The sequence below is a fragment of the Lepisma saccharinum genome, chromosome 10 (genome assembly GCF_977018435.1).
Source record: "Lepisma saccharinum chromosome 10, izLepSacc3.1, whole genome shotgun sequence".
Lineage (NCBI taxonomy): Eukaryota > Metazoa > Arthropoda > Insecta > Zygentoma > Lepismatidae > Lepisma > Lepisma saccharinum.
The window spans coordinates 3160534-3187546 of record NC_139238.1 but is presented as its reverse complement, the minus strand read 5'-3'; the positions used below and the strand labels follow the sequence as shown (position 1 = coordinate 3187546).

Genomic DNA, 27013 nt, shown 5'->3' with positions numbered 1-27013 from the left:
CTATTCTCGCGCCGAGTATTTATATAATTAATTATTTGACTTTTACCGTGCTCTTTGATATATATAGGTATTAGAAAACTAGGTACTAAATAATATAGCCAACTTAATCATTTTTAATATATCCTAGTTTATATTACAGTCGTTTGTATTATCAGCACTCGTGTACTTGTAATCAACTTAATTTCCTCTTGTCATTCATTTAGTGTATGCTTATTTGCATTGTAGTGCCTCAACAATGTGTAATGTCAATTATTATTTACTTTTGTAACTATGACGCCTAGCTAATCGCGTCACATTCGTGACAGAGTGCTGGCCGCGCTTATTTACATTGAAAGCAAGCCTAAGGAGCTAATAGAAATCTCAAATTCGAAGGTACACGGAAAATAAACCAAAGAGGCGGTTAGATATTTTATCATGTAATGGTATATTGTGTTCACCCCTGCAGCGTGTGTGTGTGAGTGCATGATAGAATGAGAGTGAGGGGATATGTAATGGTTACATTATCATTGTTGTGTTTATATTTGCCGAATACACGTATATATTCGTTATCCTACAGGTGTTCTTGATTCATTTATATGTATGTATACATGTATATCCTCGTATGGTCGATATTTTTGGTTTTAGTCCTGAGTTTGAAGCTGCATAGCTTGTCTCCATTGACCAGAAGGGTTATAGTTTTCTATTATTACAATTATTATTATTATTATTGGTATAAATGAATAACAGCACCACTTTATGCACGACGTGGCTTACCGCCGGAGGTGTAAATAACCGACCCGGTGACATGAACCTGGAATTAAACCGTTAGCTGGTGGTAGGAATCGTGTTTCCTTAACCGGAGACGCGAACCAAGGACCGACGACCGTCCAATCGGGCGGCCGCGGAACCCTGAACCTGCGGACTAGCGGTAGAGTTGTTTGGCACCTCGAACTGGGGACTTCGGTCTTCCGGACGAGTGGTCAAACCCCGTTACATCTTCATAATTTCATATAATCATCACTCATCCTCATCTTCTCGATTAGCCAAAAGTGTCAGAATAGCGAAGTAAAATAAACCAAATTATTCAATTTGGTGAGTACTAAATTTCCAAGAAGATGAAATGTCACAAAATATGTACCTAGGTAGTAAATATACACGTCTGGAATAATATGTACCGTATATAAGTATAAAAAGCACGTTTTTAGACGTAGTCTGGCATTAAAGGCCAATAGTTCAGTGATTTCATCTGAAAATGTTAACAGAAAAAAAAAACTTGTAGTTCCATAATAATCCGGTCCTAGTAATAACTTTACAGCATGTTGCTTGCAAACTATCACCGCTGTGCTGGGTTTAATGCTTCTGAGAATTTCGTAATGGATACATATAATGGGGTGAAGGTTTCGCAAGCAGATTCAACCTTCCTCGCTGAATTTTTTTACTCCACGGTCCTCAAGAGTCGGGAATCGGTGTTTGTGGAGCAATCAGTGCCAGCCCCTTTCGCCTCGGCTGCTCTCAGGGACTGAAATTTATGCTTCCAGGGCGAGAGGGCAGAAGGGAATGCAAGGAAGAGTCTCCTTTGCATATTCCCCTCATAAATTGCTTTGCGAGGCGGAAAATCTTCTCCGAAAAAGTGGAATGTCGTAAAGAGGGAACTTCTAGAGTCGACTTGCTGCTTTTATTCTTCTTCGAAGACTTGAAAATGTGTTTCCGATCTTACTTTGTTCTCATAACCCGTTGGGTTTTCCATGTATAGTTGTACAGTTGAACCTGAGTTATACGTATGTTAAAGTGAAGAGAAAATAGTACGTAGAGCTGAGAATTAGTTACAAATCAGATTTAGATACCATGCCATATCATTATTAAAACACTATAATTATATGTATTTTGAGGAACATGATATATGTACGAGGGGGAGAGTGAAACGTTTTGAGCCTCACAGGGAAGGGGCGTTTGAGCTACAGTTTCTCATTATGATTTCTCTACATAATCACATAATCTTTATAATCCCCCCCCCTTTCCCAGATCAATGCACTTATACATTCTGTGCTGCAATTTGCTTACAGTCATCTGGTAGAATGGGGTGTAAGGGGTGCTGCTTCCACGTAGTGCACCCAAAAGTCAACCTCACTTCCACGTAGTGCACCCTGGACAAGAGACTAACGAGGCTCTGGCGACTGGCGCTATTGCCAGTATAATTTTGTGTGTTGTCCTGTTTTATGTCCTTGTGTGTGCTGAGTGCGCGTTTACAGCCTCAGCTTTTAACAAGTCAGAACATTTTAAGGTTTTAAAGTTTTTAGTTATGCAACGTTTGAGTTGCAATTTGTAATGGTAAGGGGCTGGACCCCGTATAATGTGACGGGAGCAAATTAGCCTTAGTGCTGACGCTCCCAAAATTTTAAATTCAAATTCAAATTCAAATTCATCTGGTAGAATGATTTGTCCTGAGTCTCACACCACTGAATGACCGCCTTCGTCCGTGTGGAAGTGACGTCGTCGAAGTGAATTCTTCATAGCAGGGAAAAGATGAAAATCTGACGGGGCAGGTCGGGGGAATAAGGTGGATCGGGAAGTGCGGTGAAGCCACACTCGACCAAAGCAGCCTGTGGAGTGAGGCCTTGCCGACAGAGGTACCGAATCGCGACCCTGTCGGCCATTCTCTGCTCTGACATTTCATTCATTTTCAAGCTGACAAAAAAATAGAAGAAAACATGTGAATTTCATAAACATTCGTACAGAGTGTCCTAAAACAAACCTTACATGCTCCAAAATTTTAACTACCTGGCATCACTCCTTCCATGCGAGGCTCAAAACCTTTCACTCTCCCCTCGTAGTACAGGTTATTTCTGTCACAAAACGGTAAATGATCGAATCTAAAACTTTTATTCTTAAATACATTAGATTTGCTACTTTATTAGTGAACACTTTGATACTGAAATACTACAGTAGACTAAACACTATAGTTTTACTAACCAATTTTTTAAAAAATAGTCTAAAATATAATGACTATGCAAAGTGTGGTATAAGCGATGCCTAAATCTGCAGCTATTCATTTTTAGTTTTATGTGAATTAGCGTCAATTTTCCGCATAAATTTTACTTTCTGGTCAAGCGTGTAACTATTCCTCTTTCTGTTCTCCATGGCCAACCAGTAGCAACTGAAAATTGTCCCTTCTGTGACATTGTTGTAGCTCGGTTACGTACAAATCAACTGTACTTTATGAATTACGTATAAATGCATTACGTACAAATAAGGTTTAATTAACACGTTTTTAAATTATATTTTGCCAGGACCTAGAGTAATTTGCGTATAATACAGAATTACGCAGAACTAGGTTACGTTCAAATCAGCCTCAACCGTATAGTATAGCGTTGAACCTCAACGAAAGCCTGGCAGTTTAATCGTATTGACTTTCAATCGTGAGATCCCAGGTTCTGCTGCGTGATGTTCCTTTTTTGAATTAGACTCAATAGAATCTTTACATTCTTTCGATATTACATCAAGATACACATTACTTAAGCAACTGTTAGATTCAGCGGATTTAAATTGTAAACTTGATAAGTTTTTATCTGTCGGTTTATTACGGAACCTACACAATTTCTGAATATGTCCAAGGAATCCACAACAATTACATCTAACTTGCTTTAAATAACATTTACTTTTTTTCATGCGTCTTTCCACATTTATAACAAATCCATTGTCTTGAAGTTCCAGGTTTCTCATTAACTCTGCTCTTTTCAGTCTGATTATTAAAGTTAGTTTTCCTATTGGAGAAAGCTTGGAAAGGTTTAGACTTGCTTTCATGAAGCTTATGTACATTATAATCAGTAGCAAAACCTTCTTTCTGATGGAATAGCCGTACATCTTTCTCAACCATTTCCATATTCACGGCAATGTCGCAAGCTTTAGGAAGGGAAACGTCGCCTTCTGATAAAAATTTCTTTCTTGTAACTTCACTGCTAACTCCAAACACCAGCTGATCTCTTAGCATATAATTTAAGAATGCTCCAAAGTTACACTTAGTAGCAACTATATATTCAGACACAGGTTGACCTAACTCTTGCTTCAGAAGATTAAAACGGTATCTTTCTGCGACTACATTATGCTTCGGTTGAAAATGATTCAACAATACATCTTTTATTACTTCATATGTTTTACTAGCAACAGAATCTGGAGTAACTAAATCTTTTAAAACATCATATACATTTCGGTAAATTTCTCGTAAGGGACAGACGGATTTCATCAAATTTACAGGAGAAATTACTTACCAAATGGAGTTTCATTATACTTCTGGAAGTTCGGAGAAGTGTTTTCTCGCATCGTTGCAATTAAATAACTAATTTGCTTTTCCTTTGGAATGCTATTAGCAACACAAATCTGTTCAAACCGCTTCAAATACGAATCAATGTTACCTTTATCCACATCGAAAGGTTCCAGAATCTGTCCTTGAATCCCATACATGGTCGCCAAATTGCTGCGTTACCAACCAGGGTAATACAATAAATCATATGGGTTCGTTTTATACAAAATAATAATTTAATCCATAACTAAGAATATTACAACATTGCTAACTCCATGCTTGACAATCCAAAACAAAACAATTGAACATCTATATTCAAAGATATAATAACATCATAGATGTTTCACAATCTAGCTACTCCAGGTTCGATTCCCAGTTGGTCACTTTTCAATGTATTGAATTCTAACTGCAGGGCAGATTTCGTTTGTAGGGTCGCTTCATTTGGTTCAGACCGTAGTGCTGCGATTTATGACTGTCCCTTCATCAATTTCCTCACATCATCACTCATCCTCATCTTCGCGATTTGCCAAAACTGGCAGAAAAACGACGTTAAATAAACCAAATCAATCAATCGCACATACGTATCTCTCTGCTTCCTTGCCGTTTTTATCAAGTATGGAAACTCATATTAATTAAAACAAAACAAGTGAAAATTGTCTTTCAAAATTACATTTCCCATCCCCTTAACAGCCTCACCATTACTTAGTATTACAATAATGATTGTGATATTGGAACGGAAAGTGGATCTTCATGAAGAAACTGGTACAATAGATTCGACTAAATATAATCACGGAAAACACAAATTTAGCCCGCAGATAATTGAGGACAGATTACGTTCAATTAGAGATCATTATGGAGGAAGGAAGAGGACATGTTTGTTTGTGTGACAGATCGTTTCGTCCTGTCAGTCCCAACCGTCGCTGAGCGATTGAAATCGACAAGCGTTTTACACACGGGACATTCCTACAACAATATCCAGCGTGATAAAGAATAGCCTTTCCTGCTATGTTTGATATTAAAATCAATGCAGATCAAAATCAGACTGTGAAAAACAACGCTGGCTAGTACGTTTAGCAAGAATTAAACAAAACAATTCGTCTACCATTGACTACTGAATCGACAAAATACTGGGTGTTCCAACGTTAAATTCCTTAGCAACTTGGTTTTTTTTTCGGTGGTGTCTTCTTTAATGAAGATCATGAACATACCCACCAGTACACCTAGCGGGAATTGCTTGTACTACCAAACGAAAGTTTCAAGTCTGTCGCTCTTACTGTTTAAAATCACACAACAGAGCTTTCGAACTGTCCGTCAACGCCATTAATTGACAGGGAAAGACCGTGAAGAAGAGGGATTAACGGAATGAATAGCTTATCAACTTGAAACAGAAACACAAATTAATCTATCAATACTTGAAATTCATTTCTATAACATTCCCTCTTTAGCATCGCTGGGAGATTGATTGATTTCCCTTGTTTTACTTCGCTTTTTGTGCCACTGGCTAATTTACAAAGATGAGGATGAGTGCTGATATGATAAAATTGATGAATGTGCACTCACAAACATCCATGCTAAGGCCGGGATTCGAACCCAGGACCCCTGACGTTTTACTGCGATATGCTAACCACCCCACCACTGGGGCCGGCGCATCGCTGGAAGAGACTTATTACTAAACGGGCGGCCATGAAATTAGGCGGGTGGCAGAAGTTCGCGCTGTTGTCACGTCGCGAGGTTTAAGAGAATGAAATATCTCGTTGTAGAGTCGGTCTTTGTAATCCATGTGATGCAAACTGACAGTATTTCGGATGACCCAAAAGTGCCCCGGAGAGAGGTCGGTCTGACGCTCGAACTGGCAACGCAGCCCGGTTGACGTTGCCACACAGTGCGCGGGAACCAGCGACTTTTTTCCCGCTCTCGCTTTCCTTTTCCCGAATGTGGCACCAGCACAATTCTGCCTAGCTGTCTATTTTCATGGTCGTGCGTTTAGGAAGCGGATTTTTTTTAGGTAAAAACATTTTTGCATTCCTTGCTTCGTAAGTCGGCTATAATCGGTAGGGGTGCAATGCAATGCATGCAATGTAATCTGCGAAGTCTTATATCACATAAAAATGCATAATTTTACATTTAACACATAAAAACACATATTTCTAAGAAAAGAGCATAAATGCATAAATATGAACTTTCCAGACAAAACTAAAGTTGCCGAATTTTATTAGTAAACGCAAATTTTGTGAAATGTGGAAGGTTAGTTAATGTAAATTAGAGTTATGGCCACGGACAAACTTAGTCCTCGCATTAACTTTTCAATCAACCGCGTAAAGCAATTTATAACTCGTATTTAGTTACTGAAACATATTCCACCATTCTCCATGACAACATCAAAGCTTTCATAAGTTCCTTTCCATGTAGTTGCGGTTCTTTATCATTGGCTTGCGGGGTCACCGATTGCACATTGAAGTCAGCCAGCAGGACTCAAACCCCCTTCCCCCCGCCCCGCGGCGCTGTCGTGGCAACGGCAGCCAAGAGGAGGGAATGTCCCCCTTTTGGATAACTCACAAAAGCCACCTGCTGGGATACTCGCTTCTTTCATTAAGTGCTTTCATCAACCCCTTCCTCGAAACAAGGAGGAGGGTGGGTTTGTCGGACAGGAATCCCAACAATAGTTGCAAAACGAGAGAGCATTGTGGGAATGGAGATATCTCGAATCCATCTTATTCTTGGTACCGCAGTAGGACAATAACAAACAGGCGTTGGTATTCAGCTTAGAACAAAGGCTGTAGAGCTGTCTCGGACAACTATTTACTTGTTGTGTTCAGTGGCAGATGAACTTTTTTGATTTGGGGGTTGGATACAACTTCATCCTACATGTGTTTGTGTCCGTGTTTTGTTGTAAAACAGGCCACACAGTATCCAACATTTAATGTAAAAATTGCAAATTGCAATAAAACATAATTTTGAATTTCGTTGTCTTTTTATTTTATTTTAAAATTCCGAAAGAGAATTGGGCCTCATTCGGCATTTTGAACGCATTCTAAAGTTTTCCGAGAGGACAGATTCAATTGTTCTCTTTATTTAATTATTTATATCGGTTTTGTATACGTGGCGAAGTTAAGGCTTTAATTAATGCCTTTTCTTCACTTAACCATCTGCTTACATTTGTTTACAAATAAGGTATAAAAGATGAGATAGAAAGAATACAACATAAAGTATACTGCTTATAAAAACAAAGATAGTCACATGCTCTTTGTCATGGTGTCAATTGAATTATGATCCTGCGGTAACAATGCAGTTCAGGAAACATTCTACCATCTCATGAGCTTTTACTTATGTACCTCGGATTAGAATACTCAGGCTGGAAGTTAAGTAACTTCTCCTCCCTACGTCTTTCTTAAACCTGTCTGAAAACTATATTTGGCACATCTTGTTACTTGTTTAAGCAAATGTGTTAGTAGGTTAATCAATCACTACATCTGGATGATTGTACATCCTAAGGTGTTGCTACAGAAAATTACATATCCTATATTTTTGTGTTGTGTATGTCGTATGTATGTAACCTTTTATAATTCATTTTCCATCAGCGGTTTATCTTGAGGATATTCTCCAAAACAATGAATCTTTCTCCAAATTTATACCTTTCAATTACGCAGCAATTTGATTTTTTCTGACCTTTTCTTGTTTCTTCTTCAAGTAAAATTAGCCAGAGCCATCTAACGGTAGCGCTTGGAAACTATGAGATTGCACCTGTCTATGTGCAGGCGAAAGAATAGTCAATCATCCACACTCTTAGAGATCTACATCTGCCATGATGTTACGTAGAAATTGCAGATCAGCTTCGCGTAAAACTTCCGCTTCATGTAAATTCATGAAGGATGGGATACGTTTTTTGGGTCAGATATGCATAATTGGAGGAAAATATTAGGTTCAGCATGCACATGTGTCAGTAGGTTAATCAATCACTATATCTGGATGATTGTACATCCTAAGGTGTTGCTACAGAAAATTCCGCATACTATTCTTTAATTAATATACAATGGTTGTGATGTGTTTGCACATTAAAGATGGCCCTTTTACTTTAATGAATTGCAACCACGCCGATTGTAGAGTGGGATGTATAAGTATTAACAACCAAATTGTCCAGCACCATCTTTGTTTAACCAATGAGAGCTTCAAGAATTGAAGGAAAATGCCATTCAAGCTGTTGACTACGTCTGCTTAGAGGCCGAGGGGCCGTTCTTGAGTAGCGCCAAAACATTAATTTTGATTATGTAAGTTTGGCTATTTCAAGAGGGGTTGTTGCGAAAAAGATATTTCAATAACACGATATCCACCTCGCCCGGGTGAAAATTTTATCTTAAGCCTCGTTTGACCTTTGCACCGACATATGTAAAAATCCATTCCTTAATAACACGTAAGATGCAAGAGAAAAATTAACGGGCAAGTTGAGTCATTTCTGAAAATAATATATAATTATTTTGCTGTCTATTTCATTAATAAGGATCTATTTTGAAGATAACTACTTTTTGAGGGAAATGATGAAAATCTGTTGATTTCCGTCAATTTTAGAGCGTATTTTTGTGTTGTTTTCCTTGCTTATTTTTTGACGTTTTGTGCTTGTCGATTCTCAGCCTACTCATGAATCACTGCGAAGTTCTTTTCACCCATTTGCTCAGTTGATCAGTGTTGCAGCCTTGAAGTCGTTTTGTAAATAACGGGTAAATGTAAATTTGAGCTGTATACAGACTGCTCTGTAATTGTGTAGGATTTTTAAGGTTGTTTGACATTTGACTCTCCCTCGTACAAATTTTCACCGTTAGAGAGAAAAAGTCTCCGAAACGAAATTGTAAATACGCTAGTGCTTGGAAGTACTAGACAGTGTTTTCCAGGCAATTGTTATTGATTTGTTATTACCTTATTGTTGAATACGAGTCTGAAGATGACAATATAAGTTCTTCACAGAAATATTGAGTTTTAAGGATGGCGCATATGAACCACTATTTTGACATACCATTTACTATGCTTATTAGGATAATTAGAACATGAAAAGTACAATGGAAAATTTGCTGTAATTTCGCAATATTCTCCCGAAACTATGTCAATTATGGTTTTCTCACTTTCATTCAATCACCTGTCAAAATATTATTTTTTCTCGTTCCTCTTTCTTTAGAAAAATCAACAGAAATAATAACATGCACGCGAAGCTATTATTTGAAGCAAGGGTTGCCATCTTTTGGTCGTGAATAGAGCTACTGACGCAATTAGGCAGAGAGCCCATTGTAACTTAATCTGATGCATTAGTGTCCGATTTCCTCTGTGCGTGAAGTGAACTTTAAGTAAGTTCGAGCTTATTAAGTGTTCCTGTTCCAAGAACCTTGCAGGGGGATAGGGTGGGTGGCAAGTTGCAACGCTCATTAGAGAAAGTGCTCTGACACTATACTCTCTCTGGAATCTGTGGAGCAGCTCCGCTCATAACGGTAGAGAAGAGAAAGCGAGTGGGTGGAGCGAAGCTGTGCATGCTGCTGCAAACGACTGGTAGCTGCAGCCGAATTTTCCCCATTTCCCCTCTCACGTGTTCATTGGTCGAGCGCTCTCTTGTTACAACATGCGCAGAGGACTTGTTTTTGTTCACTTGCTCCAGAGATTCCCAGGACAGTGTGTATCAATGCAAAGAGTTAACGCAAAGTCGAAAAGCATATCTGTGTTCCCTTGTACTCTGCGCAAGTTGTAACTAGAGAGCGCTTCACCAATGAACATGCGAGAGGAAATGGGATTGCGTGGAGGGGGAAACGACTACAGTTACCAACCTTCGCAGCAGCGTATTTTGCTTCGCTTTGCCCGCTCGGTCCCCTCTTCTCTGCCTCTACTCGCGCCCCTGCTCCATACATAACCGAGACAGAGTATAGTTCCAAGCTTAGGAGCGTTAACCACTCCACCAACGGGTATCAACAAGGGCAAATGTCAGTGAACTGTAGCTTCTTCCCGATGGCTAATTGGTAACGCCATCGCCTTGTAATCCAAGGATCCCAGGTTCGATCCCCAGAGGGAGCATATTATGTATTATGCGAGTGTCGTTGAGGTCAACTAAGACGAAAAAGGGATGGCATCGTAGAGTATAGGCTATTGAAATCATGTTATTACCCTCCTTCCCCCAATCCTGACCGCAGTTTCCTTGGAAACAGGGTATTACCCTATGATGATAATTACTGATCGATTTTGTTTTGTTTCTAATGAGCTCAAGAGAGGAGCTGCTCTTAATTACGAAAGATACAGAGCGCAACCGAGGAGAAAATGGGGAGGGGGCACCCTTGAGGTAATGACTAACGAATACAGACCCCGCGATATTTTCCTAATTTTTTGTTTCTTTCTTGCTTGCTTTGGGAAAACATTCATGATTATTTTATCTTCTTCATTGCACTGTTAATTTGATATTGAAGACCCAATGCCACGCCTTCGTGAAGCCTGAAACAATATCGGTTTTTTTTTTAACGTTTCCAGGACCTCTTCTCCATCAAACAATTAAGAACAATATCCTGAAACTACTTTTAATCAAATATGAACGCGTGTGTGTTCAGATTTTGTTCTCAAATTTACTCTAAAAATGTTTCACTTTGCAGGTTCACAAGTCCATAATGTTTTCGTGCAATTTTGGAACATTTTTATGTATTTTGCCGGTAGATAAGCATAAAAACAGGACAAACTGCACAAAAGACTGCACAATGTGCTTATAGTGTGTTATACAGGGTGATTCAGAATTCCTATTACACACTTCTAGCGGTTGTAGAGGGGACTTAGTAGATCAAGTTTTGATAAGGAACCCATGTCCGGAAACATGCCCTTTTGGTACTACACAGATGACAAGATCACATAATTTCACGTCACTACAAGAGCTTCTCGATGTGGGGAACCTGAAGTTCGTTGCAAACAGTGTACCTCCGAGGGATGTTCGCATACACACGCTCAAGAATACCTGGTGTGTGCTGAATCGTGTCTGCTGTAGCCAGAACTTGTGCAACCAGGTCTTCCTCCGACATTACAGGAGTCACATATACAATACTTTTCATGTGGCCTCATACGAAAAAGTCAAGAGGACTTAGATCCGGTGATTGTGGTGACCAAGGAGAATATATTTTCCACGAAAATTCACAATTTAAGAAGAGTGATAGAACTAGAGTATTCCTCGTAACCAATCGTATTTGTAAAAGAACACTCTCGTATGTAAGTGTGGACTACAGAGCTAGCAGTGGTACTCAGTGGCGCAGGAACGTTTTTCATTTGGGGGGTACAAAATTCAACCTCCCATACATACATACATACATACATATATATAGATACAAATACCGAGTGTCCCATGTAACTTGACAAATCGAAATATCGCGAGAAATATGCATCGTACGAAAAAATGTTCCATATGAAAGTATAATAGAATGGCTTATTGCAGAAAGGGACCTGAGTCACATTTTTGAGGTATCGGAGTTAACGGTATTTTTGATTTTCCTAGTTACAGACACATCTTTTAGTGCAGAAAGGACGTCAGTCACACGAGGCTATAGCCAAGAAAATGCACAGTGAAAAGTGTACTTTAATGCAGAAAGGTACCTGAGTCACTGACTCGGGTCCTTTTCTGCAATAAACTAAGCCGTATTTATACGTTGTACGAACTGTGTACGCTAATCTGTAATACAGCTCGGGCGGTAAAAATACTGTCAAACTTATTGACACCAGTAACATTATTGATTTCGCAACGTGGTGGCCTCATGTCTACAAAAAATGTGGCATCTGCGAAAACTACCATGTGTTCCTACAAGAATAGGCAGTATTTTCAGATTTCCAAGTATCATTACTTTGAATACTGTGTTGAACATAAGGGCACTGTCAAGGTTTCCGAAGTCATCAAAGGTTTGACGTTTCACACCTTCTATCTGTCCAAAGGTGCAAGAATTGTAATTCCTACGCCACGTACGTTCCCAGTTTCACGTATGCCCATCAAGCTTACTAAATTGTAGGACATACGAACTGCCTTGTCGTATGTACCAGACGACGTCAAAGGATTTTATGAAGATATTCATCAGTGGCCCGCTACACTCGCCAATGAAACAGACTCAGATGTAGAGTAACACATGCATGTACGAGCTCGTACATTATTGTACTTCAAACACCGACAATAAAGTCGAGAAAGTGCAGTACACTGTCATTCATTGATGAATCTATAATTTTTTGTGGCATATATAACATAACCTAACCTAACCTAGCTTATGTGGCAACGACAAACGGGCGTTTGTAGGATATTTCTCGTCTTATTTCTCAAAGTTTCCACTTTTATTGCAGAAAGGTACCGGAGTCACAACCTTTTCATCTCCACTGTCTCTAGCAGCATACTTCAGCGGGGCGCATTGAGGGTTGCAAAATTAACTTTCCTTTATGCTGAATATTTGAGCCAACAACGGCACATTTCTTTCTTACACTATCAATATTATACAATTTTTCTTGTTTTTCTCAGAATTGTGCAAAAGTGACTCAGGTCCCTTTCTGCAATAAGCCATTCAATAGTATTGTGGGGGCAAGTCACCTACCCTACAATGAACCCACCCCACCAGCCCCAAAATGTGTCGGACAATGTGGCGAGGTCCTTCTCGTTCTTGTTTGTGCTTATTCTTATTTCGGTTTTGACTCAATTAAAACTTATTCTAGATTCACTTCATGCTCAGATGGGCTAATCGAGACTGGATCTAGAGTTTAAAGTGGAATCCAAAGCACTGTGCATGTGAGACCCCTTGATTACAAAGCGAGATATGTCGTCCTGACCAACGGAATGTTTAGTATAAACAACACGTTCATTGCGTCACCACTCAAAGTTTCACAACGTACAATATGTCATGAAAACACGGAATTTTATCCTGAATAGATGAAACTTGGCATCACAGGCTCGCAACTGTCACTAATGGATTAACTTTGCAATTACAGTAAGCAAAATATACGACTTATTTGAAAAATCAATAAGATATACGCTTGGTATGTCTGGATAAGACATATAGTAATTTAAATTTATTTTGAGCAATTTCTTCAGATATGAACAAGTGTCTCTGACATCAAGTATCGCCTCCCTTTGATCTTGCACAGATTTTTTTCTAGTCTCATCACAAAATTTGAGAGGGAACAGACTTTTTCTTGTTCTCGGTACCATCTCTATTTTAAAAGAAATCTCTTAATATATAAGTTTAAGTATAGTTTTCCGAACACCATCTTACAAAGTTATGAATATCATAGGTGAGGTACAGGAGTACATTGTACCCCCCCAAGTTGGTCAGTCGTGTCTCGTCTCGTCTCGTTTCATTGTGTAAGCATTTCGTTTCGAAAAATTCCACTTGAAAAAATTCATATACTCAAGATTTATATCTTATCTTCGAATCGACGCGACAACTTCTTTAGAAAATGTACCCCCTTACGAAAAAGAGCATTCGTTTGGAGAGTGATTTTCTGAGAGTAAACTTTACTTGATTCCATCGTTCCACACACATTTTAAACAATAACACAGGTCAATTAACTAACTACATAGTAGCACAATGTAATACAATAAGTTTAAATGGTTCGAATTTCAGTGGCAAGAATGATAATGCTTTAAGTTATAAACAATATAAATATTTTAATTGAGCGAATTGAAAATAGGTTCTTTTAACAGTAGCACCTTGCGTCTGTCAAATTATCTAGGGGATTACAGGGTGTACAATTGGATTTACGGATTTAAGGGGGGTGCAGTACCCCCTTCAAAAATTTGGAGGGTACAATCCCCCCTATTCCTGCGCCACTGGTAGTACTGTTGCGTTGTAAAAGGGGCTGAAAGTTATTTAAAAAGAGTTATAAAAGTAGAGTAGGCCTGATAACCAATCGTATTGTAAATGAACGCTCTCGTATGTAAGTGTGGACTACAGAGCTAGCGGTGGTACTGTTGCGTTGTAAATGGTGCTGAAAGGAGGGGGTTAGCGAGGCAGGAGGTTTAGACGGGGAGAGGTCAAAAGTAAAAGGCTATGACCTTAAATGAGCTGCACTAATCTCCTAAGATTTTAGAGCACGCGCTCCATTACGCATGAATAAGAATAATGACAAGCTACTCTCACAGTGAACCCATCCCCTCAAGTACCTGCTTCGGTGGTGAGCATGTCCACACATTTTGATTTGAACGGAATATAGAGTTCGTTCTCAGAGATTGGACTGGTGTTTAGTTATACCCACACGAGCGCGTGAATGTATGCCAACAGGTAATAAAAATGTATTGGTGGTTGCTATACTCCGTCCCAGCTAACTGTGGAGCAGGCAAACGAGAACGAGTCTCTGCGCATGTAGTGACGCGATACGGCTTCACCAATGAACACGTGAGAGGAACGGAATTGCGTGGAGTGGGGTAAAGCGACTGCCTTCCCAGCAGCGTGTACTCCTTCGCTCTGGCCAATAGACTTCCCTCGCTTCTCTGACGCTATGCGCAGGCTTGCTCCTCAGTTAGCTGGGACACGGTATACGTTTGTGAACTATGCGAGGGAGGACTTTTTTCATACAAGAATCGAATCATATCACTTCATGAGTGCTCACTGTCGTGTCGTTATAAGAAGGAAACGTTTTGATGACGACAGAAAGGATGCGATGTGGACGAGAAACAGAGAGAAAGGAAAAGATAGAAGCGAGAATTTTGGTGGAGAAAGAAAGGATGCGATGTGAAAGAGAAATTATAGAGGATAAGAATTATAGAGACAGGAAAAGAAAGAAGCGAGAGAGGTAGAGGAGACAAGGAGAGATTAATTATTATATTAGATGGAAAAACCAAGAGGGACTGAAAGGAAAAAGACGGAAAGAGAAGAAATATGGAAGTGAGAGAGGGAAGAGAAAGATGAAGCGTATAGAAACAGGAAGACGGAAGAAGATATATGCAAGAGAGAAAGAAGGACAAACCAGGAGGAGGGAGCAGAGAGAGATTCCTACAGAGAGCCTTGTTCTGGTCTGATAAATTCATTAATGCAAATTAATCTTCGTGCTACTTTATGTTGGCGACTCCTTTCGACCCTACGAACCCTCGAGAAACGTAATTTTATCCTGGATGTATGCAACTACGCTCCCCGGTTTCACAATTGCTACTGAATTAAGATTGTGATTTTAGATAAAACCAAATACATGTCCTATTAATAAATAATCGCATAGATATGCGCTTGGTATGTTTGCATAAGGATACTTATTATAGCATGATAAAGTAATTTTGCTTTAGTTAGCTTTTCAAGATCCTTGCATTAGTGTTTACCAAAGACCGTCTTGATGTCTCGATTTGTAAAGGGCCGTCTCGGTCTCGTCTCGATTTGTAAAGGGCCTTCTCGGTCTCGTCTCGATTTGTAAAGAGCCGTCTCGGTCTCGTCTCGATTTGTAAAAAGCCTTCTCGGTCTCGTCTCGATTTGTAAAGGGCCTTCTCGGTCTCGATTTGTAAAGGGCCTTCTCGGTCTCGTTTCGATTTGTAAAGGGCCGTCTCGGTCTCGTCTCGATTTGTAAAGGGCCTTCTCGGTCTCGTCTCGATTTGTAAAGGGCCGTCTCGGTCTCGACTCGATTTGTAAAGGGCCGTCTCGGTCTCGTCTCGATTTGTAAAGGGCCTTCTCGGTCTCGTCTCGATTTGTAAAGGGCCTTCTCGGTCTCGTCTCGATTTGTAAAGGGCCTTCTTGGTCTCGTCTCGATTTGTAAAGGGCCGTCTCGGTCTCGTCTCGATTTGTAAAGGGCCTTCTTGGTCTCGTCTCGATTTGTAAAGGGCCGTCTCGGTCTCGTCTCGATTTGTAAAGGGCCTTCTCGGTTTCCGCTCGATTTATAAAGGGCCGTCTCGGTCTCGTCTCGATTTGTAAAGGGCCGTTTGTCTCGTTTGATTCCAAAACAGGGCCAGAGACTCCTCTCTGTACCATCCTCTAAGTACATGCGTAAAACACTTTTTTTTTGTCCATGCAGAGCAATGTTAAATTCGGAGCAACATGTTTCGTGAAGTAAGGAAGTAATGCAACTTACTTGTCATCGTAGACGAATCCCGATTGGAGGGTGTTGGCGTAGAGGAGAAACGCCAGGAGTCCACAGGCGAGGGGGGCCCAGTCCATGCTGGCATCGTAGGCGACAACCACTTGCTGGAGCTGGCTCAGGCGATATCGCGCGTCATGCCGCTTCCGTGACCGAGCGCGGCGCTGCTGTGCGCGTCCTTTCGTTTCCCCGCGTCAGCTGCGAATGGAGGCGACGCTTCGTTCCGTTCGGCGTCACAATCTACCGCAGTGTTTCCAACTGCTCGTTTTTATCTCCGAAGTGGTTCTTTTCTCCAGATCATTCTACGCATTTTACGGAATGGATATCGTTTTGGTTAATTCGAGGAAATCAAAATATTTGCGTGCACTGCAGGGGGGCCGATGGGGCTGAAATTTGAGAAAAATCAACATTTTCAAATAGAAGCAGTGAAAAACTCGGGTAAAATCAGACTGGTAAATGAAATATATGCTTAGAATGAACGACGATTGGCATTTGTGATAGTGCAACATTCTTAATATACGTAATAGTGTGTATGCCCCCCCCAAAGAAACAGCTGTGCACTATCCACCTTTGCAATTGCAGTCTCAACCTTTCACCAAGGCGAAAAAATAATCCCGAGTAATTCAGTGTTTATGTGTAAAAACTGACCCGGTTTTAGAGGTATCTGGGTGGAGGGTTCAGTCCTGGAACATTACTGGGGCTCCAAATTGTAATGACATGAAATCCTTGTAACGTGTTAAAAATTTAAGTATTAGAACTTTGGAACTCACCATTTGACATAACTGAAGTTGTAGCTATATCAGGAAGTTCACGACGATGTGACTCTTTTGAGTTTTTGTCTCAAGTCCACCTTATGCACAGATAAGCTAATCAAGACTGGACCTACAGTTGAAAGTGGAATCCGAACCACAATATGCCCCCAGGTATCGAACCCGGGATCCCTTGATTACAAGGTGATGACGTTACCACTACGCCATCGGGGGATGATGTAACTGTAACTGCTATAACTAGTGCTCGGAAGTTGAAGACCTATAAATTGCCAAAAAGGAGACCTATAAAAAGACCTAAGCATATAAAAAAGAGGGACCTAAAAACGGAAAAAATGACGTATAAATGTGATCCAAATTAATTAATAACTTCAATTTTAATTACATATTTAATGAATATGCGCGGCACCTCCTTATCTGACTTGAGATCTTTGCAGGCGCGTGCTGTCTGGTCGTATACACCGTGCTGAAAGCTTCAAAACAAGAGAAAGTTGCCACTTACAGCGCGACCTTCCAGACAAGTTACTGTTAGAGGACCTTGTACCATACCTGCTTCAGTCGTCCAAAAATGTTTTTCTCTCGTTTCAGGGATGGTTCAAATATATTTCTTTCTTTCTTTTTTATTTCTTTACTACAGAAAATATGTTTAAGAGGTGATGAACTGATGATAATTTGAATTGAGAATGGGCAGTAACAACGTAGTCGAAAGAAGGCAAAAAAAAAACCGTTAAGACCTAAAAAAGTCTAAAAAAGGACGAATAAGCCAAAAAAACGCCGAAAAAGGCAAAAAAGGACAAATGAAACCCACCTTTTTCTGGCCTACAATGACCCAAAATGAACATATATGATGTTGGGCCTCGTCTTCGGACACTAGGGGAAAAAAGGATTTTTCCTCAACTTCCGAGCCTTAGATATAACAATAACGTATTGTACCAAAATGGATAAGGGAAACCCCTAAAAGTGCCAATTCTATCGTAAAGGGAAAAGCGCTTTTAAAGATTAAACTGTAGGTCCAGTCCTGATTAATCTGTGTGAGCACAAGATAGACTTAAACGTTGAAAAAACAATTTTTTAGACATCGAAAAATAAGGTAATAGCCATTATTTCATATCTGAGGTTGCCTCCTTTGTATATATTGTTTGCTTCTGGCTGGCTTCCTAGTTTCAGACTCTCTTCGTCCTTTCACGAAGGGGGAGGGGGAAACCCTCGCGTGCACCCCGATTGCTCATCATCCCCTCCAGCTTCCAGTGTTAAGAACAGCGGGCCATCGAAGAATCCCCATCGGTGGTCGATAATAAGGGAGATAGAATCCCTTTGCCGGATTGATCTCTGAGGTCGTTGGGGGGTGGGGGTGGGGGGTGGCGAGGGGTTGGGGCGGATGACTGATCCGAATCGAAGCGAAGTTTGTCGTCGAGTTTGTTGCGTCGTTCGATAGCGTCCGCGGAAAGAGGAGGCGGTGATCCTTTTGCTTCGGGGGAAGAGAGGGGGAGGGGGCATCAACAGGTTGGCTCCGGGAATCCAAGACGCGAAGTTTCACCAGAATTAATTCAGAGCTTTACTGGATGGCGAGATGAGATCTGCTTAGAGAACTTCTTCCTTTTTCCCCCTCGGTCACTACAAGCGAATGCTGGGTGATATCTTTAATGAAGATCACAAACAATACCTTCTACCTAACATTACATCCCCAATCCCACTGACATAAATGTTTTCCATAAAGGAAGCCCCGGAGGCAAGCAATGTTCCATTACGACCCCCACGAAATTGTTCCCAAAGACAGAGAAAATTTAAAAACTCACCCACTTACCCTCTTTTTAAGGGTGAAAATGCCATTTTCTGGCGTTCCTAGCAACCTCCGTTTCCAAGGTCTAAAAATCCGATATTTTTTTCTTATCCTCGAGATCAACAACAACGCAGATGATTCAATCCCAAGTTAGAAAACGTGCATCAAACGCGAGTGACATCTACGTAAGAAGATTCAGTCCAGAAATTACATAAACATTCATAGCTGTTTTAATGAAATGTTAGAGATATAACACTGTCGTGTTTGCAATGTTTGTTGTTGGTCATGGAAACGAACGTTGCTAGGGAACTTACAGAAAGGTTATGTTAACCCCAAAAACTGAGGTTAATGAGTGATGCTTGATTTTTTATATTTCAAATATGAACAGCAGAAGTTATTACAGAGGTGCGGGGAATGACTGAACACAATTATTTTTTAAAATGTAAAAATAACAAGAGAAGCAAGTATTGCTTTTACAATTTGATGTCGCTATTGAACTCGTTTATAAAACATCTAAATGACTATTCTGAAACGGAAATAGTACTTTCCAATTCATTAATAAGAAAATAGACAAAAATATTTTCACTATTTGTACAATATTAGAGTAGGTATATACATAACGCTACGTCCGAAACTTTTCAAATATCCGAACGTATTTATGTACATCTTTGCCTTCCTCTAATACTACATCCTGCCATTGAGGAATTGCATCTCTAACGTCGAAAGTGTGCGAATTCTTACATGAGGTAACCGACGCGCACCCTTCATTAATTTCACGATATCATCGCTCATCCTCATCGTCACGATTAATCAAAAATGAAAGAGAAGGGAAGCCAAATAACAAATCAAATCAAACTCTACTTTCCACGGTTTCCAGAAATGAGTTTTGGAAGTGAAAAATAATTTTATATTTGAAACAAGCCAATAAATGGCGAAAGACAATTATTTTAATGAAAGTGTCGGGAGTTGGCCACCCCTTGCTTACACCGTTCTCACATATCTACGTCATTTTTTAAAAAAATACATGTCCGATACCCGGTGGAGGCACATAATGGTTTTGATCCAGACACGTAGCCAAGGGAAGGGCTAAGGTGGCTGAAGCCCCCCACCAAATCCTACAAATATCTAATTTAAATGCTATTTTTATTGTTAATAACAGAAATAAAGTTATAACCACAGTAAAAACTGCATTACATCGAAAAAGGTTTAGTGTATAATAGAGGAATCAGGTTGTATTTTCATATTCTACCATTTACTAATCCAAAGAATAAATGGATCCACAGCTCCCAAAACTTATAGTTTTCTTTGTAAGAGGTCACAGAATATAAACTTTATAACTAATATTTACCACTAACTGTTAAAAGCCTTTTTTGAACGATTGTGTAAAAGTTAATAAAAAAATTAGTTAACTATGATTTTCAGTACACTAACTGTACAAAATATAAGAAAAATAATGGATAACAATTGCGTAAGATATTCACTGATACGATGGATCATTGTGTAATAATAATAATAATAATAATAATAATAATAATACAATTGGATTGAAATTGGTATATTTTTAATAACTTATAATAGTTATTATTGTAAAATAACAATAATAATTATTGTCATTATTATGTGTACTAATCAAGTTTCATCTACGGCCTCACCGCCTCTAATATTTCTGGCGACGCCGGTGCTGATAAGAGATGATATTCTGGCTGCGGGCCTGTTTTGATCCCACTTTAAACTGTAGGTCCAATCCCGATTAGTCATTCTGTGCATAAAGTAGTCCTAAAATCAGACTCAAACAATCATTTAAAGTAAAAAAAATAATCTTTTTTAGCATGCAATGTTAATTGGATATTATCCATTGCCTAGGGATCTAAACTACTACGATTTGAGAGAGCACCTCTTTTCTCGTCTGCTGGCGAATAAATTAATTTTTGCCGGTTGTGGGATCGAACCTGCGACACCGACAAAATGAAATAGGGCTGTTCATTTTCAATTTTCCCGTGGCGGCGCCACCCCCGTTGTGTTTCCTAAAGAATTTCGTTCGTCATTTGGTTGCCCTAAGCTTTACATTGGACGCGACAGGATTGCTATTCAAACGTTATTTTCAACGAATGTAAGAGTTTCTCGTTTAAAATAATAATAAAAATATGTATACTAAACCTGTAAGATTATGTAGCAAGTCATAAGTTTCTGGAAATTACATTGTCCTGAACCTAAGAATGTTTGTTTATGTACAAAGAGAACTAAACGTACCTTGTGTGTGTATAGCTGCCATGGGTCGATAATACAAACATTTAGATTCTTAACTACACTTTGTTTCTTTCTAGTTCACGTGTAATTCAAAGCGGGAGTAGAATTCGGAGAAACTCCTCAAATTGTAAAGAAAAATGTATTATGTGCGTAAGCACATGATATTTAGATACGTACACTATGCCCTATAACCTAATATTGGCGAATGTTTTCCTTGTATTAAGCAGACATTTTCCCCTAGTACTTTCGTCATTTTGGGGGCGGGGGGTATATCAATATCAAAATTATAATTCGTGCAAATAAGAAATCCCTAGAGGTTGCGAGACATGAAACAGAAAATAAAATATTTTTTGTAATAACTATTACTCTAGATAAATATATATACTTAAAACAGAGGACCATATTTACTAGCCATATGGAAAAGTATATCATTTAAAAACAAAGAAACAACTATTAAAATAAAAGTACAGTCGCGCGGAATTATTATGTATTATTCATTAACGGATTCACAACAATAAAGCACTTAAATTGTGAAAATTACAATTAACAAACTTATGCTGTGCAAATTTTAACGCTTTTTGAGTTCCAATATCTTTTCTGTTGTTGAAGATAATCTTTTTAAAAAATCTTAGTTTTACTGCACTGATTTTTCATCTATAATGTTCAGACATAATTTCTGAGGTTATAAAAATAAACTTGCATTTTAATATAATAGCAGCATGTTGGTTGAGCATGAAATTCCCCATGTTTTTAAATGAGATAACAATTGCCCATCAAAAGCGTTGGTGCTGCCATCTGTAATATATTTCGTTGACGAGGCCCATTTGTAGAGTATGCCTTTTGAACAAAAAGACAATGCAGAGAAATCCTGTCTAAATAACTGTAGACAGTACAGTACGTTTGTTTAATAAAACATACATAGAATTGCACCGCCTACATAACCCACTACTTCATTTCAGACCATCGGTTTTCTGGGAAAGCAAAATAAACTCTTATGAGGTTAGGTTAAGTGAGGTAGTTCGTATAATACTAAAGCACCCAGTGTGTGCTTTTTCAATATACAGAGAAATCTTCATTCCAAATAATTGATGAGAGTAGAGACAGTTCTGTATCCAAATCCTTTATGATCAAGACTCATGAAAGAACATGTAAGAACCAACGCCTGAATAATTAAAATGACTCTGTGCGTGCGAGAAGAAACGTTCCCCATTTATAGAGTGGCTAATAACCCAGGTCTCGCACAAGCCGTGAATCATGCGCCCTCTCGTAGTTTCTCTGAGCAAACATAATAAAATACAAAACTGGCACAGCTTAATGGTCGGATCAGCTGTCGCAGTTGTGCATAATTGAAGAACTTGCAATGAGGATCTGCCCAAGTCGTTAACTCGCATAATGCCAGGGTACATTGGAAGTGTGTGCCATGGCGAAGGAAGCAAGCTCTGAGAAAGGAGATCATTAACTATTTAAGACTGACGCGGGAGCCATCGCCCCCCATCTTTTGTTTCGTTCTTCCCCTCCCGTGGTGTCGGCTATCTGCTTCCATTCAACCCTCCTTCAACTTCTTGATCTATTTGCTTCGAGTAAACATTTCCATTTCTGACGTTGCGTTGGTGTCTTTTTCATCTTTCAACTCCGTTGGCCAAACTGCTTCCTTTTCAATAGGAATGGGCATTCGAATCCGAACCTAAATTTCTCGGATCCAAAATTATCCGAATCCTGTATTCGAATCTCGATCCGTCAGGATTCCATACTCGAATCCTCAAAGATTTGGTTCCGACTATACCGGGTTACCGTTCCTTCGTGAAAGGTACCATCCCAGCATTCGACCGGAATAGAGACAGAGGGGTGGGGCACAGTTGTAATTCAAATTTGGAGACTGCAAGAGTGACAAGCCTCCCTCAGCGGGTTCGATTTCTCACCACCACTATCACGAAAGCATTTTCTGTTATCGTAGTGGAAACGAGAACGAAAGGCCATGTTTCGAAGTGGTTGCCAGCTGGGACTGCAAGTCGCTTCACCCTTATTGATAACGGCTCCACGCTTGTAATTCAAGTTTGGAGGCTGCACAGAGGGCAGTCCCCCTCTCAGTGAGATAGGCCCAACCGTTGTAATTAAAATTTAAAAAAATTGGAGAAAGTGAAAGAAATGAAGAAAAATAATTTTAAAATGTGAAAAAACATCTGAATAAAAGTTAGGAATAAATCGGTTTGAATTGAATCTGTAAAGTATTACTGTAACGAAGCCTACTGTTTAACCGTGTTCGGTCCAACCTTTGGAAACATAAGACAGCATGATCAATGGTCGTACAAAGTTTTTCACTGTGCACCAGATTTCAGCACCACATTTCCAACTGGTGGTGAAAATTTGAACTATTTTTTCATCAGCATTCACTTTCCTATGATCTGAAGTTTCATCGCAATGCGATGCTTTGAAAGGGCTTCAGAGGGCTCTGAGTATGGCATACACTTCCGCATCTTGGTAAAGGTTGTCCGTTGCGTAGCTTCCAGAAGACTTGAGGTTTACAGTAGACAGCAACAATACCACATTGGTTCTAAAAGAACATCCAAACGAGGTTTAAATTAACCATAATGCTGCGGAGCAAGCCTAAAATTCATACCAAAACCTTATTTCTTCTTCTTTCGTCTCTGTTCAATGTTTCAGCCCCTCACAATCGTAACAAAGTGGGCGGATAAGATAAAATAAGACGTAGCGATGCCTCTTGACTTTATAAATTAACATGTCTAACCGATATATTTCGGCTCCTCCTAGCTGTTCCTAACTTTCAACTCAACATATTCTCTACCCTTTTCTTTAACCTATCGCATTTCAATCTTCTTTTCCCGCCCACTTACGTTCCTGTGTGCAAAAGGGAATATTTAGTGAGCCTATAAATCAGCCGAACGCGGACCGGAGAGAGAGCGAACAGAGAACGCGGACCGGCGAGAGAACGAACAAAGAGCGCGGACCTGGGCGAGAGCCCTCATTAGGAGGCGTAAAGAAAACATACATTTGTTACTCCCGTTCAACATCCGGAGCCTGAAGGAAAATAATAGCCTCCCTCCATTTTGTTACGAGGGAGAAAGTAGTATCAACACGCATATCGTAGATTTGATGATTCAGGAGTATATTTTTCTTACCGCCCAATGCATCATGGTTTACTTTTCCACTTTGTTTCCATAGCAACGGGTACGCCTCCGGCAAGCTATGTACGTTCTCCGTTAAGATGGCTCAAGAAATGATGCAGCTCTTGGCGTTCTTCCCTTTGGGATTCTTGAAAAGTTTCTTTAAGCTTCTGTAATTTTGTTTCTCTCCAGATGTTGTTTGACATATTTACCAACTCTCGTAGTATTTTGCCTCATTTAGCATGCTCAGAAAACTTTGGAAGCGTGAAACTTGTATTACAGAAATGAGAGAAGAAATATACATTTTATTCTGGTACACAGGAAGCATATTCTCTGCTAATTCGTGCATGTCATCCTATAATTTCATGGGAAACCACAGATGGGGAGAAACAGTCTATTTACGGAAAGTGTATTGTGAAAAACATAACAATCCATTGCTAGAAAGTTCACCATACTATACTGGCTACATATTCAACTGGCTGGTGGAAAGCAACTAATCAATGCTCTGCTAAGTTGTGTTCGGCTGACTTCGTGGGCTTTCGTGTCTCCAGGAGCCGAACGCTTTTCGCGGGAGAAACAAATGATTGTAAGACACCATGCATATTGCCAGGCTCACTGTAAGCGCACAGAATTAGACTTGGCAAAGACAGCCAATGTTGCTCGGTCAGAGATTGCAGCCCTTACCAAAGAACACACCTACAAAGATGGCTGGTGGGAATAAATAGCCATCTGCTAAGTCAGCCGCGAATTGGAGCTGCGGTATGAATAGAGTACTAAAGAATCAGTTTGTCAACTTTGTTGACTTCAATTTCGAAGTACTATTTTGTTAAAATTACAATGTGATTTGTGTTTTCTGTAATTCCTGAAAGCAAAAATTGATTGTCTTTATGTAGCGGGAAAGATCATTAGGCTGTGGCATTAGCTTTGTCAGAAATGTAATGAATTCAGGCACAGTTTCACGGTTAAGATTCGAATTCATAAATTTACTACGTCATAAAAACAGGGCCTGTAGCGTCACTGTTTGTGGCAATAGGAATGCAGAAAGTAAATATAAAAGTAACATGTACTTACTTTTCAAGTACGAGTAACTGTGACTTGAGTTACTTTCTAAAATGGGTAACAGTAACCTAGCTACTTTTTGAACAAAGTAACTGTAAAAGTAAGGTACTTTTCAAGTACAAGTAACTGTGACTTGAGTTACTTTCTAAAATGGTAACTGTAATTGAATTACTTTTGAACAAAGTATTTGTAAAAGTAACTTTTCAGGTACCAGTAACTGTGACTTCGTTATTTTCTAAAATGAGCAACTGAAACTCGGTTACTTTTTGAACCAAGTAACTGTAAAAGTGACTTACAGTTACTTTTCAAGTACTAGTAAGTGTGACTTGAGTTACTTCAACTGTAATTCAATTACTTTTTGAATAAAGTATTTGCAAAAGTAACATACAGTAACTTTTCAGGTACCAGTAACTGCGACTTAGTTACTTTCTAAAATGAGTAACTGAAACTCTGTTACTTTTTGAACGAAGTAACTGCAATTGTAACTAAAATATACCTTTCTGAACACAGTTGATTCCAAGACAACAGTGTCAGAACAGAGCACGAAGAATGCAGTGATTGAGACGATAGACAACCAAACGCCGTTGCATCCAGGAGAAGTGATTAGCCCCGCAGACAGTTCACTCGACCTGCGGTGATCTGTTTGGACAATTGATCCTTTTGGGGATCCTCCTATTGGCTGCCAGGCGAGTGATTGGAGAGGTCTGGGGGGTTGAATGAAATCGGAGAAAGCCTCAACCCAAATTCTGGAGAGAATGGAGAGAAATTGCCCAAGGCGTCGTCATGGAAACGCAGCCCACGTCTGCTTGACTCATTCGCCGATGGCCAACTTTAAAACTCCCGATATCGCCAATCGCCATGGCCCGTCTTCACGTGACAGGGCAATTCACTCGACCTTCTCATCCCGTGCTTCTCAAATTACTCGTTGGTCGTCGATCCTATACATCATTCTCAACATCTCGATCAACGTGTCGTCCGCAAATGGGGTGATGTGGACCTTCACAAATTCTTGATGTCGGCCATAGTTGGGATGATGTGATCAGCATCGTGCAGAACAGGGAAACGGTTGGGAAAATTCCTGGTCCAGATCACCTGCCCCGAGATTCGAACGGGGGGCCTTCCGCGTCGTAGCCAAATGCTCTACCGCGGCTCATGCACACCCTATGTAATCACGTAATAAAATCAGTTAACTTTATCGTGCTATTAACCAAATATGCTTCAATGGTATTCACAAAGCTTTTTCTTGTTTGTAGGTGTTTATTCTAAACAGAAAGAGATAAGAGATACACCAACTTCTCCTCTAGAAATGGATGAAAGAAGCTGTCTCCATATTTCTCTCGGAAAAGAAGAGAAAAAATGACGTTAGAGAGGGAAAGAGTCTCTCTCTCTCTCTCTCTCTCTCTCTCTCTCTCTCTCTCTCTCTCAACTTATTTTCCTTCATCTCTGCACTCGTATGTCTTACCCGAAGCATGGCGCTGATCACATCAATTTCAAAGATGGCCGAGATATAGAGTGTGTGTGGCCCTATCTCCACATTCCCCTTATGTTTCTTTTCCTTCTTACTTCCTCTCCCCCTCCTTTCTTCTCCTTCTTACTTCCTCTCTTCATCATTTTCTTTTTACTTCGCTCTTCCATCTTTCTTCTTACTTCCTCTGTCCTTGTTTCTTATCTTTCATATTTTCTCTCCCCTTTGTTTTTTCTTTCAATCACCAGTATCCCTTTTTTTTCTTCCCTCGTT

At 39.7% G+C, this 27013-nt stretch overlaps 1 protein-coding gene across 2 annotated transcripts in view; it reads right to left on the bottom strand.

Moving 5' to 3' along the window:
- Positions 1 to 16480, bottom strand: part of LOC145993734 (protein O-mannosyl-transferase TMTC2-like) — a 62235-nt gene extending 45755 nt beyond the window's left edge. For both annotated transcript variants that reach the window (XM_083129479.1, XM_083129480.1), the window contains exon 1: positions 16295 to 16480. In XM_083129479.1, the coding sequence (XP_082985605.1) occupies positions 16295 to 16380 (86 nt within the window). In that variant the 5' untranslated portion in view covers positions 16381 to 16480. The remainder of the gene's footprint in view (positions 1 to 16294) is intronic.
- Between the last annotated feature and the right edge of the window lie 10533 nt (positions 16481 to 27013).